Source organism: Anthonomus grandis, chromosome 22, assembly GCF_022605725.1.
Source record: "Anthonomus grandis grandis chromosome 22, icAntGran1.3, whole genome shotgun sequence".
NCBI lineage: Eukaryota > Metazoa > Arthropoda > Insecta > Coleoptera > Curculionidae > Anthonomus > Anthonomus grandis.
Window position 1 is genome coordinate 13,488,011 of NC_065567.1, and position 13,289 is coordinate 13,501,299.

The following is a 13,289-nucleotide window of genomic DNA, read 5'->3' on the forward strand; positions in this document are numbered from 1 at the left end:
CATTTGCAAGTAATCTAGGCAGTTCATTTTGTAAAAATTGAAGGTAGATTTCTCCATTGAGATGACCATTTAAAAAATAGGGACCGATAATGGTGCTTCCAATAATTCCACCCCACACATTTAATGACCCGCTATGCTGGTAGTCGATCTGCCGCATAAAATGGGGGTTTTCGGATTAATAATAATGAAAGTTATGTCTATTTACTGATCCGTTTTTATGAAATGTTGCCTCATCCGTAAATAGGATATTATTAAAAAACGTGGGGTCGTTTTGTAATTCATTTCTGCTCCAAGTACAAAATTTAAGTCGGTTTTGTATATCCCTATCAAAAAGTGCTTGATGTTCATGGATGTGGTATGGATGAAAATTATTTCTTTTTAAAATTCTTCGAACTGATCTTTCACTTATTCCAACTGCTGCTCCGATATTTGACTGACTTAGGTGAGGATCTTCGGTTACCGTTAATAACACATCTAAGTCTTGCTCCCAGTAGTAGTAGATTAGTAACATGCCTCATTCTATCTTGCTTGGGGTAACAAACATTCAACAAACACTACTTTTTTGAAGCACCCTGCATACTTCAAAATATTTTCCAGATATGCGATATCCTATACGCTTTGCGATATGCTATATAAGAGGTTAGAAAATTTTAACCTAATTTTTTTAGGCTTTATGGAAGACCGGCGCACTGTTGCAGGACCCTGTATATTTAAATAGAAAATGATATTCGGTATTTGTGGTTATACTGTATTTACTGCAGCTATAAGAAGAGTATTTACACGAAACACAAGTTATTAAGAGAACTAAAGACAATAACAACTAGTATTTGAAAAATACCACCATGTTGATATTGTTGATACAAGACGGTACGATCATAAAAAACGCATTTTACTATTGAAAGGGATTGGATGCTATGGACTAACTAATAACTTAAGACCCAAATAATCGCATGGGGTAGCACTTTTTAAGACGAGCAATAATAATAATTTAAATAAAGGAGCATTAGTTCGAACTTATTTAAAAATAGATATATTATGATAAAAGGCCACTTAAATAACAGAAATAAAAATGACATACCTGAGATACGGATTAACTAAATTAAGAAAAAATAAACATGAAATAGGAAGAACAAATTAAATAAGAAAACTGAATTTTGAATTTGAACGAGAGTTACTAGTCTAAATTGCAATTAAAAAGAACAACCGAATCAAGCACAATGTTAATGAAAGAATATACTCGTATTTTAAAAGATATTTTAGTTAAAACATCAATGAAGTTAATATACCTATTATTTAGTTTATTATCATATTTAAATTTTAGAGAGGTAATTGAATTAGTTTTTCCTTTTAGACATTGTTGAACTTGTGCGGAAAGGTCCAGCCGCCAATAATGGATCACCACTTCGTCCTACCGTTGCTCGAGAAAATGATCAAGATGATATGGGTGAAATCGAAAACATCATAGACAAATGTTGGTCTGAAGATCCGCATGAGCGTCCAGATTTTGTTAATATGAAAGCCAAACTCAGACAGTTGAGTAAAAGGTAAAAACAGAACTTTGAAGCTAAATAATTTTGTATTCGGTATTCTTATTTACATATGTTTTAATAGAAATAAGACTTATAGAACTAAGTCTAAGATTAAATAATTCGAGTAAATAATTTAAAAGAAATTATATACACAATTAATGTTCTAACTCTAATCCTTTTTTCTATGTGTTACGGCTATGTATTACTACTATTCGCAATTACTAATAATTTTCACGAAATTTAATTAACCAAAAAACTTTATTCTATAGTACAAATTTTGTAAGCTACCCCTTTAACCTTTGATAATCGGTTTCTGATATTTTAGCAAACCATGGTTATTTGGAGGCATGTAAGTAGATGTAACATAATTTTTAAGATATTTAAATATTAGCGCTAATACTATACATATCCTGCAATTATTTTCTGGGGTGCCGAAAAGAGAAAATCGTTCCCCCATATCCGCATCCAAGGCCTTCGTTCACCGAGGATGTATATGTTTCACTTTATATATTTATTGAGAATTTTTCATACATTTATTAAGACTACAGCGAATACTGGAAAAAAAGGTGTCGGATAAAACATTGAAATAATTTTTTATTAAACTTCTCATTTTACTTTATATCTTAGCATATCGGTATTTTTTCACTCTTCTTTGAATGAAAGGTTAGCCAAATCATCTGATGTTTTTAATGCAGGTATTTTCAGAGACTTATTCTCAGTATGTTTTTTATCCTAGTGCAGCCTATATTTGTTTATTCTCTTGTAAACTAATTATAACAAAATGATTTTTTTATTTCCTTGGTTTTTTTGTTACCCTAGGCACTCCTATTAGCCTCATGTTTGGAAACCTATTTCGCTATTTCTTCTTAATATGGAAAACAATGCTTTCGTAAGATTCTTGCTGGTGTCGTCCGGTCCTGAAACCCTTCTCATCGAGAAACAAGTGCAAGTTTTATTTACTTTATTGATTACATTAAATGGCCACTTTTTTCTTGATGATGATTTCATTATCTTGTTATTATCATCATGTTTATAATTGCATAATTTTACAAACCAATTGTTTAAACATTTTGATTTCTAAGGGTAACTGAAAGTATTTCGGTCATCCTTCACTAAATTTGTTTAAAAACCATCAATCCAACATGTGACCATCCAACATGAACTTATAAGATATAGATTGAAACTAATTTTTAAGTTGTTAAATTACGAAAGGTATTAAAACTACTTACACAATTAAGGGGTTCTGTCAAACTTATACGTCTAGGGCCTCAGACAAAGTTAAATGATTAAAACTAATAAAAATAAACAAAAATGACATCTACAATAATGATAAAATGCTTAATTAATTAACGAATTAATGCACGTTGAAGGCAAAAAACTTAATTTGGATATATAGTTCCAATATAATAGGGGTAAAAAGCCAAATTTTATTACGACGAGGGTATTATCACGCAACAAATCACTCACTATGGGACGTAATTAATCATTAGAATAACCCTCTATTCGATTAGCTTTGTCAACAAGCAGGTGACAACTGCAGTGAGGTTAGGTGTGGTGTTGAAGGTTCTGCCGTCGACTCTATTTTGTCACTTTGCAGCTTAAACCTTGTCCCCAGTATGGCTGACTCATGAGTGCCTTCTCTAAAGTGGACACTTCACTCTGTATTTTTCAATCACATGAAATGTTATATTATGCGTAAAAATAAGTCATATCATTTCACAAACACTGTTTTTAGCCTTTCTTGTAACTAAGTCTGTTATTTTCGTACAAAAAACGTACCGAAGACACCCACAATTTATTAATATTTTGGTAATTTTTAGATTTCGGTCCAAATTAAAAATAATATTAAATATGAAATATTTTATTTACAATCAACTACAAAGAAAATTCATTTTTCAAATAAAAACTGAAAACAAAATTCTCTTCCATCTTATTTTACGTATTTCACGTATTTGACGTTTGACATAATGCCGCGAGGTGACAGCATTGCCATACATGTTGATTGTACCTTGATTCAACAATTTGTTATGCCTTCCATATTAATTTTTTTTAGTGTTTTGGGCTCGGTTGTTGTGGATTGGGTTGTTTTAGATCTAGTTTTAGATTCATGGGATGGGTTGATTTGGGTTAAGATAAATTGTTTTGAGTTTGTTGTTCTGTTTCCATACGAATAGCATCTGAAAATATGAAGGTTTGGAACGTCTTTATACACAATTTGACAACTCCGAGTCCATATGTCAAAAGTTTGAACGAGTTTTGATCATCAAATAATCTAGTGTAGACCCCTATTTTAGCATTTTTTGAAGAAATAAAATATTATTTTTTAGGGTCCTATGTGAATAATCCGCAAATTTTTTTGTCTTAATTTATTCTTTTTAAAGCACTCTTTCTATTTAAATCTTAAAATATTGCAAAATCGAAGATACTTAAAGTCGCCAAGATCCCACAATTGGAGAATTTTACAAATGGACACAATTCATTCGCGATTTTTTTTCGATGAAAAGCTTATCTCACACAAAAAAATTATGGTTGTCCATTTTTATTTTCTGAATGGAGTACCAGAAAGTTTAATGCATGAAGTTTTTGAAGAAAATATTAGAATTTATTATACAACAGAATGCCGTACAGACATGGAGTTAGATATAATTATTTATCAGATCCAGTTCATGGCGACATGCGATGCCATGTAGCTCATTCATACGACGTCATTTTATGTAAACATGTTAATTTAGATGGCACAGAACACGTGAAAGGTAATTAATTGTAAAAGTTTCTAATTTATATAATTAGTTGGTACTTTATTTTCCCATTATTAATATTCAATATGAATATATTATTTGTATATTACTCTAAATATCAATTCACAAAAATATAATCTTATAAATGTACAATTGAAATTATGTAACTAAATTAAACATTTTTTGGATTGTATGGTTTAGCAGCAGTTTCAAAAAAATATGTGGCCTATACAAGTATACAAGAAATTCTGCAAGGTAATGCTTGGCAGTACGACTAAATTTTGTAAAATTAGCTTTTACTTTACGCCATAATCGTTCTATGTTTTGGGTGTGTGCTCATGTTTCAAAGTCGACAAAATTGTATAAATGATTGACTGTCAGATGCTTGAACGGCTCGTCTTCTAAAGCGTTGTACGCTGACCAACAGTTAAAAATGATGATCGTTCGAGGCAGAATTTTATCTTTAATAATTTTAATCAGGGTTTTCTTAGTTCGATTTTCAACTGGAACGATAAACATTCTTTTAGAACTCTTTCAATTTTCCCAAAAAGCCAGTGACCCTCAACGAATCTTCCAAGATTGTATTTTCTACCGCCAACTTTTGTTCCCCACCTAATTTTCCTTCGTCATTATCAGAAATTTATTCTGATAAAAAAAACCTCTCTGAAAAAAATACACCAATCTACAACTGTTTTACTATCTAAATTAAAGTCGTATTCCAAAAAGCTGGGATATCGACAATTGATAATTTTGATCTTTTAAAATATGTCCCAGTTCGCAAGCTAGGTTTAAAAGTGGGCTGAATTAAAAAAAATTAAAATTGTGAATAGAAAAATAAATTCACTTCCGACTCATTTAAAAAAACCTAATTCACATTTTGTTAGCACAACAATTTTAAACTCTGCTCCTAACAAAGACCTTTTAGAATTTTACAAGAATAATAAAAAAGTCAATCAGGAATTCTGTTTCACTGAGGTAACAAAGAATACAATTTCCAATATTGTGCTTGGGATGAAATCTAAGGCTTCTGGAAGCGATGATATTAACAGTACTATTTTAATATTGTGCTGCCCCTCTATTATCCCTTATATTAATCAATTAATTAATTATTGTTTACGATTATCAACATTTCCGAGTGCTTGGAAGTCGGCCATTGCTATTCCTTTTCCAAAAGTAAATCAGCACAATGACTATGGACAGCTAAGATCTATTTCTATCCTATCAGCTATGTCCAAAATTTTAGAGAAAGTTATGGCAATGCAAATTTCTGTCTTTATTTCAAGTAATAATATTTTGCCAGAAAAGCAGTCAGGATTTCGACGTGGACATAGTTGTACAACTGCGTTGGCTGAGATTACAGACCGTATTAATAGGGAATTGGATAACAGCAAAGCGAGCGTTCTGGTACTTCTAGCCTATTCACGAGCTTTTGACTTGTTAAATCATGATGTTTTGTTTAGTATTTTGGTTTATATTGGTTGTCGATTTAATGCCCAATCTATGATTCAATCTTTTCTAAGTAACAGGACGCAGAGGATATTAGTTGATGGGAAGTACTCTGAGGTAATGACTTTACACACAGGTGTCCTACAGGGAAGTGTCTTGGGCCCCCTTCTTTTTACAATTTACACGTCTAATTTTATTAATTCTATTCGCCATTGTGATTACCATTTATATACCGACGACGAAATTTTATACTCTTTTAAGCTAGAAAATGCGGCAGAGGCTAACCTTAGAATAAATACGGATCTTCGGGCGCTTTGTGAGGTGTCCGCGGGTCATATGCTGAGGTTGAACCCCTTGAAATCGGTGGCTTTATTATTTTGTAATGATAAACTACGTGAAAATATTTTTAGTCAGTTGGATCTAAGTATCGGAAACGCTAATATTTCTTTTAAAACAAAAACACCACCAAAAACCTGGGTTTAATTTGTGACACTAAACTTAAATTTACCGAACACATAACAGCTCGTATTAAAAAATCCTACTGCGCCCTTAAATCTCTTTTTCCTCATAGGCATTACTTAGAAAAGAAAACCAAAATTGAACTATGTGACGCACTCGTACTATCACACTTTAACTTCGCGGATAGTGTTTATGGTCCTTTTCTGGATACAACACAGGCCCGGAGAGTGCAAAAGGTACAAAACTCATGCATACGTTTTATATGTGGCATAAGACGTGGACCACACGTATCACATAAGCTTAAAGAACTTAGCTGGTTGTTAATGTTCAATAGGCGTGTACTGCACTCGGCTTGTCTGTTTTATAATATCATTAAATTTCAGTGTCCTATCTATCTCAGTAGGAAAATTGTTTACAAAACTGATGTTCATAATATAAATATACATAGAAAGCACATCCTTACGATCCCCAAGCACAATAAGGAACTTTTTAAAAGAGGATTCTCTTATAACATAGCGTCAACCGTAACTAAATTTCAAGTTACTCATTTTAACACATCTTTATCCTGTTTCAAAAGAAGGATCAAACAGCAGCTTTTCGGTGAATGAGTTCTTATGGGCGTTTATATACATTTCAGAGAAAATAAGATATTATATACATACAATTTGTTTTTAATTTTTACCAGAGCCTAATAGTTTTACCATGTACTATCTCTGTACCGCTTAACATAATCGACCAAGTCATCTAGCTTTTCATTAATGTATTGAGTTTTATTAGGCTTAGGTTAGATAACTAAATGTAAGTATGGCTTAGATTTTTTCTACGGCTTTAACAGCCTCTCCTTTTGGAAAGAAGCTGACTATAAAGGCCATTTGTTTCATTTATATATTTGTTTTGTATTTGCAAAATTGTTATAATTAATTGGAACAATAAAATGATTTATTATTATTATTATTAAATTGACAGTATGTAATTTTTTTTATTCTTTATCTCAACTTGCTTTTTTGGCATCTCAGGCATCTAATACGTATATAAAAACGAATAGTAATAGGAATATGGAAGGGAATTTTGTTTTTATTATTTATATGAAGAATAAATTTTCTTTAAAGTTAATTTTAAATAAAATATCTTATATTTCCTATTTTTTGTAAAATTATTATTTATGAAAAAGTATATAGAGAGCTCATGTCCTAACTCAAAACAATTTATCTCAATCCAACCCAGCCGAACCGAAAACATCCTAATTCAATACCACCGGGCCCAACACACTAAGAAAATTCGTATGGAAGAAATAACAAATTCTTTAATCAAGTACGCTGTTACCTCGCGTTTTTTTAATAAATATTAAATACATGAATAAAAAAGAATAGTAACAGGACGATGGAAGAGATTTTTTTCATATGAAAAATAAATTTTCTTTAAAGTTAATTTTAAAAAAATATCCCATATTTAAATTCAGACAGATTATTTTAATTCGGACAGAAATCTAAAAATTATCAAGATAATAAATCCAAAAAATCTAGTTTTATTACTATGTTTATTCCTATTTTATAGAGACAACGAGATGAATCTTTTCGATAACTTGCTCAGACGTATGGAGCACTACGCTAATAACCTGGAGACTCTGGTACTCGATCGAACAAAAGATTATTTAGAAGAAAAACGCAAATGCGAAGAGGTTCTTTACCAGCTTTTGCCAAAAAGTGTAGCTCAGCAGTTAATTATGGGACAATCGGTCACAGCCGAGGCGTTCGACTGCGTTACTATCTATTTTAGTGACATAGTTGGATTTACTGAATTATCTGCTGAAAGCACACCTTTACAAGTTGTAGATTTACTCAATGATTTATATGGATTATTTGATGAAAGACTTGAGCACTATCAGGTGTATAAGGTAATTTTTATATTTACTAAATGATTTTTTATTACGTGAAACATTTTTCAAATATACATAATAGGCAGACAATATTTTGATACGCCAATATTCGGCAGTTGGATATTTGTATACCGGGTGGTGCGTCGCCGAGCGGAACATAGGAAATCTCATGTAAATTTTAAGGGGGTCAAGTATTGACCAAAGACATTGCAATAAATAATTGTAAATTTTTAACTCAGAAGATCGAAAATAGATCCGAAAAAAGAGAGAACAGAACTCTTAATATTTTACTAAGTGTGGAAAAATAAAATAAAATACATTAACTTTTTTGAAAATAATAGAGAATTACATGAAAACATCAATTAATCAAATATTCAAACAACCCCCCAACTAACAGCTTAACAATATCCTAACCGATCATAAAATTCATTTCTAACGTTACTAAGTTGATATTGGAAAATTTTATTACATTCTAACGAAATAGCGTTTTGTAACTGGTTTCTCAAATTTTACACTTTTATAAATGACACTTTTTAAATGACCCCACAAAAAGAAAGTCATTCGGTGAAAGATCAGGTGACCTGGCTGGCCAAAGTATCCGGTACCGTGGACCAATGATATTGCCGTTAAAAGCATTTTTAAAGCACTCTCTGACCATACGGGCATTATCGGCCGGGCAACCATCCATTTGGTACCAGATCATTTGATCTCCCTGAACAACTTCTTCCAAGGCGGGTCCAATTTGATTTTGAAATAAGTCCAAATAGGTTTCAGCTGTTAGGTTATAGTCCATAAAAAAGGGTCCAATGACATGGTGTCCGATAATTCCCACGAATACATTTGTTTTTTGGATATTGTGTCCGAGTATGAACAAAGCGATGTTCATTTTCTTGGCTCCAATACCGGCAATTCTGAACATTTGGTTCATTGTTGAGGGTAAATGTACATTCATCGGTGAAACAAATATTTCTTAAAAAATTCCTATCATAATTTGCTCTTTGCATCATTTCAAAACAAAATGCCATTCTTTGCTCTTCATCTCCTTCTCGCAGCTCCTGATGTTGTTCGAATTTATACGAATAATATTTGTATTTTTTTAAAGTGCAATACCGTTGTATGATGTTTATTTACCTCTTGCCCAAGAACCCTCGTACTAACCATCTTCTTTTCCTTTACACTCAGTAGTATATTAAGATCTCTATTCTCTCTTTCTTCGGATCTATTTTCGATATCCTGAGTTGAACATTCACAATTTTTTATTACGGCACCTTTGGACTCGAACTTATTGACAATACGTTGAAATGGACGGAATGGGCTTGGTGGGGAAATAAACTGAAAACATTTCAGATACTGCTCTAAAACTGTTTCCCGTATAATGCCACTTAATTATGGCTATTTTTTTCGTCGTTTGAATAATTCATACTTGTTTTCAAATATCGACTGTCACTGATTTATTGACACTTTTCCCCACGTCAGTGACAATATTCATTTTACTGGTGCCCGTTTGGTTTTACCTGAACCGAAAATTTGCTATTTTTAGAATTACATTTAATTGAAAAATTCAAGATTCGCTATTCACAACTTTGCACGAGGGTTTGCCAGATTGGTCTCTTCAAAAAGTTATCTTACATTTTTTCTATAAAATGTACAGGAAAGCCAATAATTGACCTCCTTAAAATTTACATGGCTTTTCCTATGTTCCGCTCGGCGACGCACCACTCGGTATAATCTATCTAGTATCTAGTTTGGCAATTAAAATATTTTAAAAGATATATATTTTAATTATAACAAGCATCACATCAATAATTCATTTAGTCAAAGGTATCATGTAACTTTAAGGTATTTTTTACAATCTAAAGAAAATTAGATAGTAAAACTAAGTAGCAAATCTATTGTTGTATAATCTCAGTTTTATGACGTCATATCCCAAAAATGTTTCATGCAAATGTGTATTTTGAAGTATAATTTTCAACTTAAACATAAAACATTTTACAATTATTTCAGGTGGAAACCATTGGAGATGCTTATATGGTTGTATCAGGATTACCAGAACGAAACGGTGAAAGGCATGCCTATGAAATTAGTCGAATGGCATTAGATCTACGAGAATCAGTTAGGCAATTTAAAATTCGGCATAAGCCAAACCATCCTTTGCGGTTGCGTATAGGCATTCATAGTGGACAAGTTGTTGCAGGGGTGGTAGGGAGAAAAATGCCGAGGTACTGTTTGTTTGGAGATACAGTTAATACTGCTTCGAGAATGGAAAATAATGGTGCCCCCTTTAAGATTCATATTAGTGAAGCTACAAAAAAAATCCTCGAAAGAGTAGGTCAATTTGAAATTGAACTACGGGGTGAAGTAGAGTTAAAGGTAAGTATTTGACGTATTTGATAAAATTACATTTACATGTCATGAAAAATATTTGCAAAATATAATATTAATCATGCATAAGCATAAGCATATGCATAAGCTCTGAATTATTTATATACAATTTACATGTAATTTTTAACAGTTTTTGGGCAATTTTAAAAGTAAAAGTATTTAATAATTTTGGTGCTTTGATATAAATAGAATGGAATTCTTATTTTAGGGTAAAGGAAAAATGACTACTTACTGGTTAATAGGGGAAAAAGAAGGAAATAAATTCAAAGGAAGTGATGATCTCATAGTCTCCCAGGGATATCCACTGCGTCCAGGTACCCCTCGGTTACAAAAAGCTTTCCAAGAACAAATTTTTGATGGCAGATATATTGAAGGGAATGGATTTATTCCTGAAAGTTCAACAAGGCATATTTTATTAGTCGAAAATGCACGATCTGTATCGCAATCAAAAAAGACCCACGAAGAATCAGAGGTTCCTTTACTATCCATCACCCAACCTTCCCTAAATGTACATAACTGAATTTGTTTGTTGTGTTTTGTTCAAAGTGTTCGAATTGTTATTCCTATAGTCACCTGACTAATGACTAAAAAGGTATTTAATTTAAATATATTAGCTTACTAGGGCATGACACCTCTCTATATATTGCATATTACCTAATTTTGTGGCAAATACTTTTGTGGAGTCAGTTGACTGAACTATAAGAATTTTACTTCAGTTACCTCTTTAACAGTATCTCCATAAGAGCAATTTTAAATAATATATCATATTAAAATTACTCACATATCAATTCTTGCATATTTCATGTAATATTTGACCCCATACCTACCTTCTACAGATAAAATAGCGATGACGTGTAACAAGGAGGAAAGTAAACTGGAAGTCAAAGTCTCACAAGTGTAGCGTCTAACTCAAAGTTAATAACGATACACCATGTAGTTTCACTTATACCTGTATGTTATTATAAGAGTTCTTTAATGTGTGTTATTGTATCATACTTAACCTGAGGTCTGATGATTGCGCAATGGGTAACCTAACCAATAGTGGGTTTTGACTTCGAGTTTCTTTTCCCCCTTGTTACATCTTATTAAAGTCATGACGGCCTACGTCGACAGTTAAAAAGGTCAGCAGAAACAATGCCATCGCGCAATAATTCCTAGCATTTTTAATTGCGAGGGGCAAAATGCAATAAGTTTGTTTAGATTTAAAAAGATATTTTATTTTCGTTTATAGAATATTAATCACCTAGGGAGTAAAAGTTATTTTTCCATTACAAAAGTAACTTAACATAACAACGAAACATAACAACGAAAATAACAGCTCCAAAAGCTGAACTTGCGGAATATTCAAGTAAAAAAAACTAGGCTGTTATCAGAAAAGTTTAATAAAAATGTTCCATTATACCAAAAACGAAATATTGTTTAAGCGCTGTTTATTATTATTTATTTTTAGCATAAGGCTTGAAAATTGTATCTGCTTTAAGAAACACTTTAAAAAACAGTAGCTTTTCTGTGATAAGAACTACTGGCCCCAGTAAAATGTGTGACTAATTACCCCTTTCGCCTCTTTATATAATAAAGTTTTTTAAGTGTAAGTCCGTACTAAAATGGAGCTGAAAGATTGTTAGTCCAATTACAAGTTTTGGCAATAAGCTTAAACGTAATTTTCTCTAGCGGCATTTCTCGCAACCGATAGAAGCAGATTTTAAGGACAAAGAACAACTGTATAACTTAGTAATAATAATTCACTATACATTATTCTTAGATCCTTCCGTGGGTCTCTTTACCTTTTAGTCAATGTGTTTGTAGGCTTTCTTTCAAAACCTGTTCCCAGTCATTTCCTAGATGTTTCCAGATAGAGTGTTTCCAATAAAAGAACGCTCACACTATTTATTATAAATGATGCTGTGTAGCCAAATTAAGAAAAAAATCCCCTTACAGCTTTAGTATACTAGAAAGACAGAATAACTTATGTTGCTAAGACGTTGTGAGGTAACTCAGAAAGTTGCAACTCAAGGGGAAATAATTGTTCTTAATTTACCATATAGTCCAGATAGTTAATAATCTCTAGTTAGGTAAAATAAGATTATAGCAAAAATATACATATTTTCTTAAGTTTTAGCAGAGAAAATGATTTCACATTATTTAAATAATAGACGGAAAATATGTCTCTTAGAAACTGCTATGAATTGAAAATACACATAATATGTAGGCCGATTTTGATGATGAGATTATTAGAGGAATTGTAGTATCATAGCAGTTTCTAAACTATACTTTAGAATGAATAAACTATGTTATAGATAGCTATTTTTTAGGGCAAGAGTCAAAGAAGCTCATATTCTTATTGCCTTTTTTTTTGTTTTCATTATACATAATTGTAACATTTACGTACAATTAATAGATTATATTTTTTTATTTAATTACTATATTGTAATAAATATTTATTTAAATAATGTTTTATCTTATTTAAATATATTACACTGTTGGTTATGATTATAGAATGAAGATCACAGGGGAACTAAAGGATTTTTGTTTGCACAAATGTTTATAATTGTTAATTAAATGTTGTATGAAAAACTATATTCCAAAATAATATATGTAATATATGTGCGTTAAAATATTTTTAAGTGTCTTTTACTTATACGTTATAAGTAATAATATTCAAACATTTAGTTTACCACTCAAATGTACAGAAATGTATAAACAGTACTGAATTCTTACGAGTTTGTTTTTTGCTATTGTTCTTTATATTATGTTTCATTTTAAAGCTCCAAACAACTTTTGCTCCCACCAGCAAACAATTATTAGAAGGAATAAGAATCCACAGTTATCGAATATAAACAATATCTACAATTTACCTTT

The 13,289-nt window shown here is 31.4% G+C and overlaps 1 protein-coding gene across 3 annotated transcripts in view; it reads left to right on the top strand.

The window, feature by feature from the left end:
- Positions 1–13,049, top strand: part of LOC126748182 (atrial natriuretic peptide receptor 1-like) — a 53,092-nt gene extending 40,043 nt beyond the window's left edge. For all 3 annotated transcript variants that reach the window (XM_050457226.1, XM_050457227.1, XM_050457228.1), the window contains 4 exons: positions 1,352–1,544; positions 7,727–8,066; positions 10,053–10,418; positions 10,639–13,049. In XM_050457226.1, coding sequence (XP_050313183.1) covers positions 1,352–1,544; positions 7,727–8,066; positions 10,053–10,418; positions 10,639–10,950 — 1,211 coding nt within the window. In that variant the 3' untranslated portion in view covers positions 10,951–13,049. The remainder of the gene's footprint in view (positions 1–1,351; positions 1,545–7,726; positions 8,067–10,052; positions 10,419–10,638) is intronic.
- The last annotated feature ends 240 nt before the right edge of the window (positions 13,050–13,289 follow it).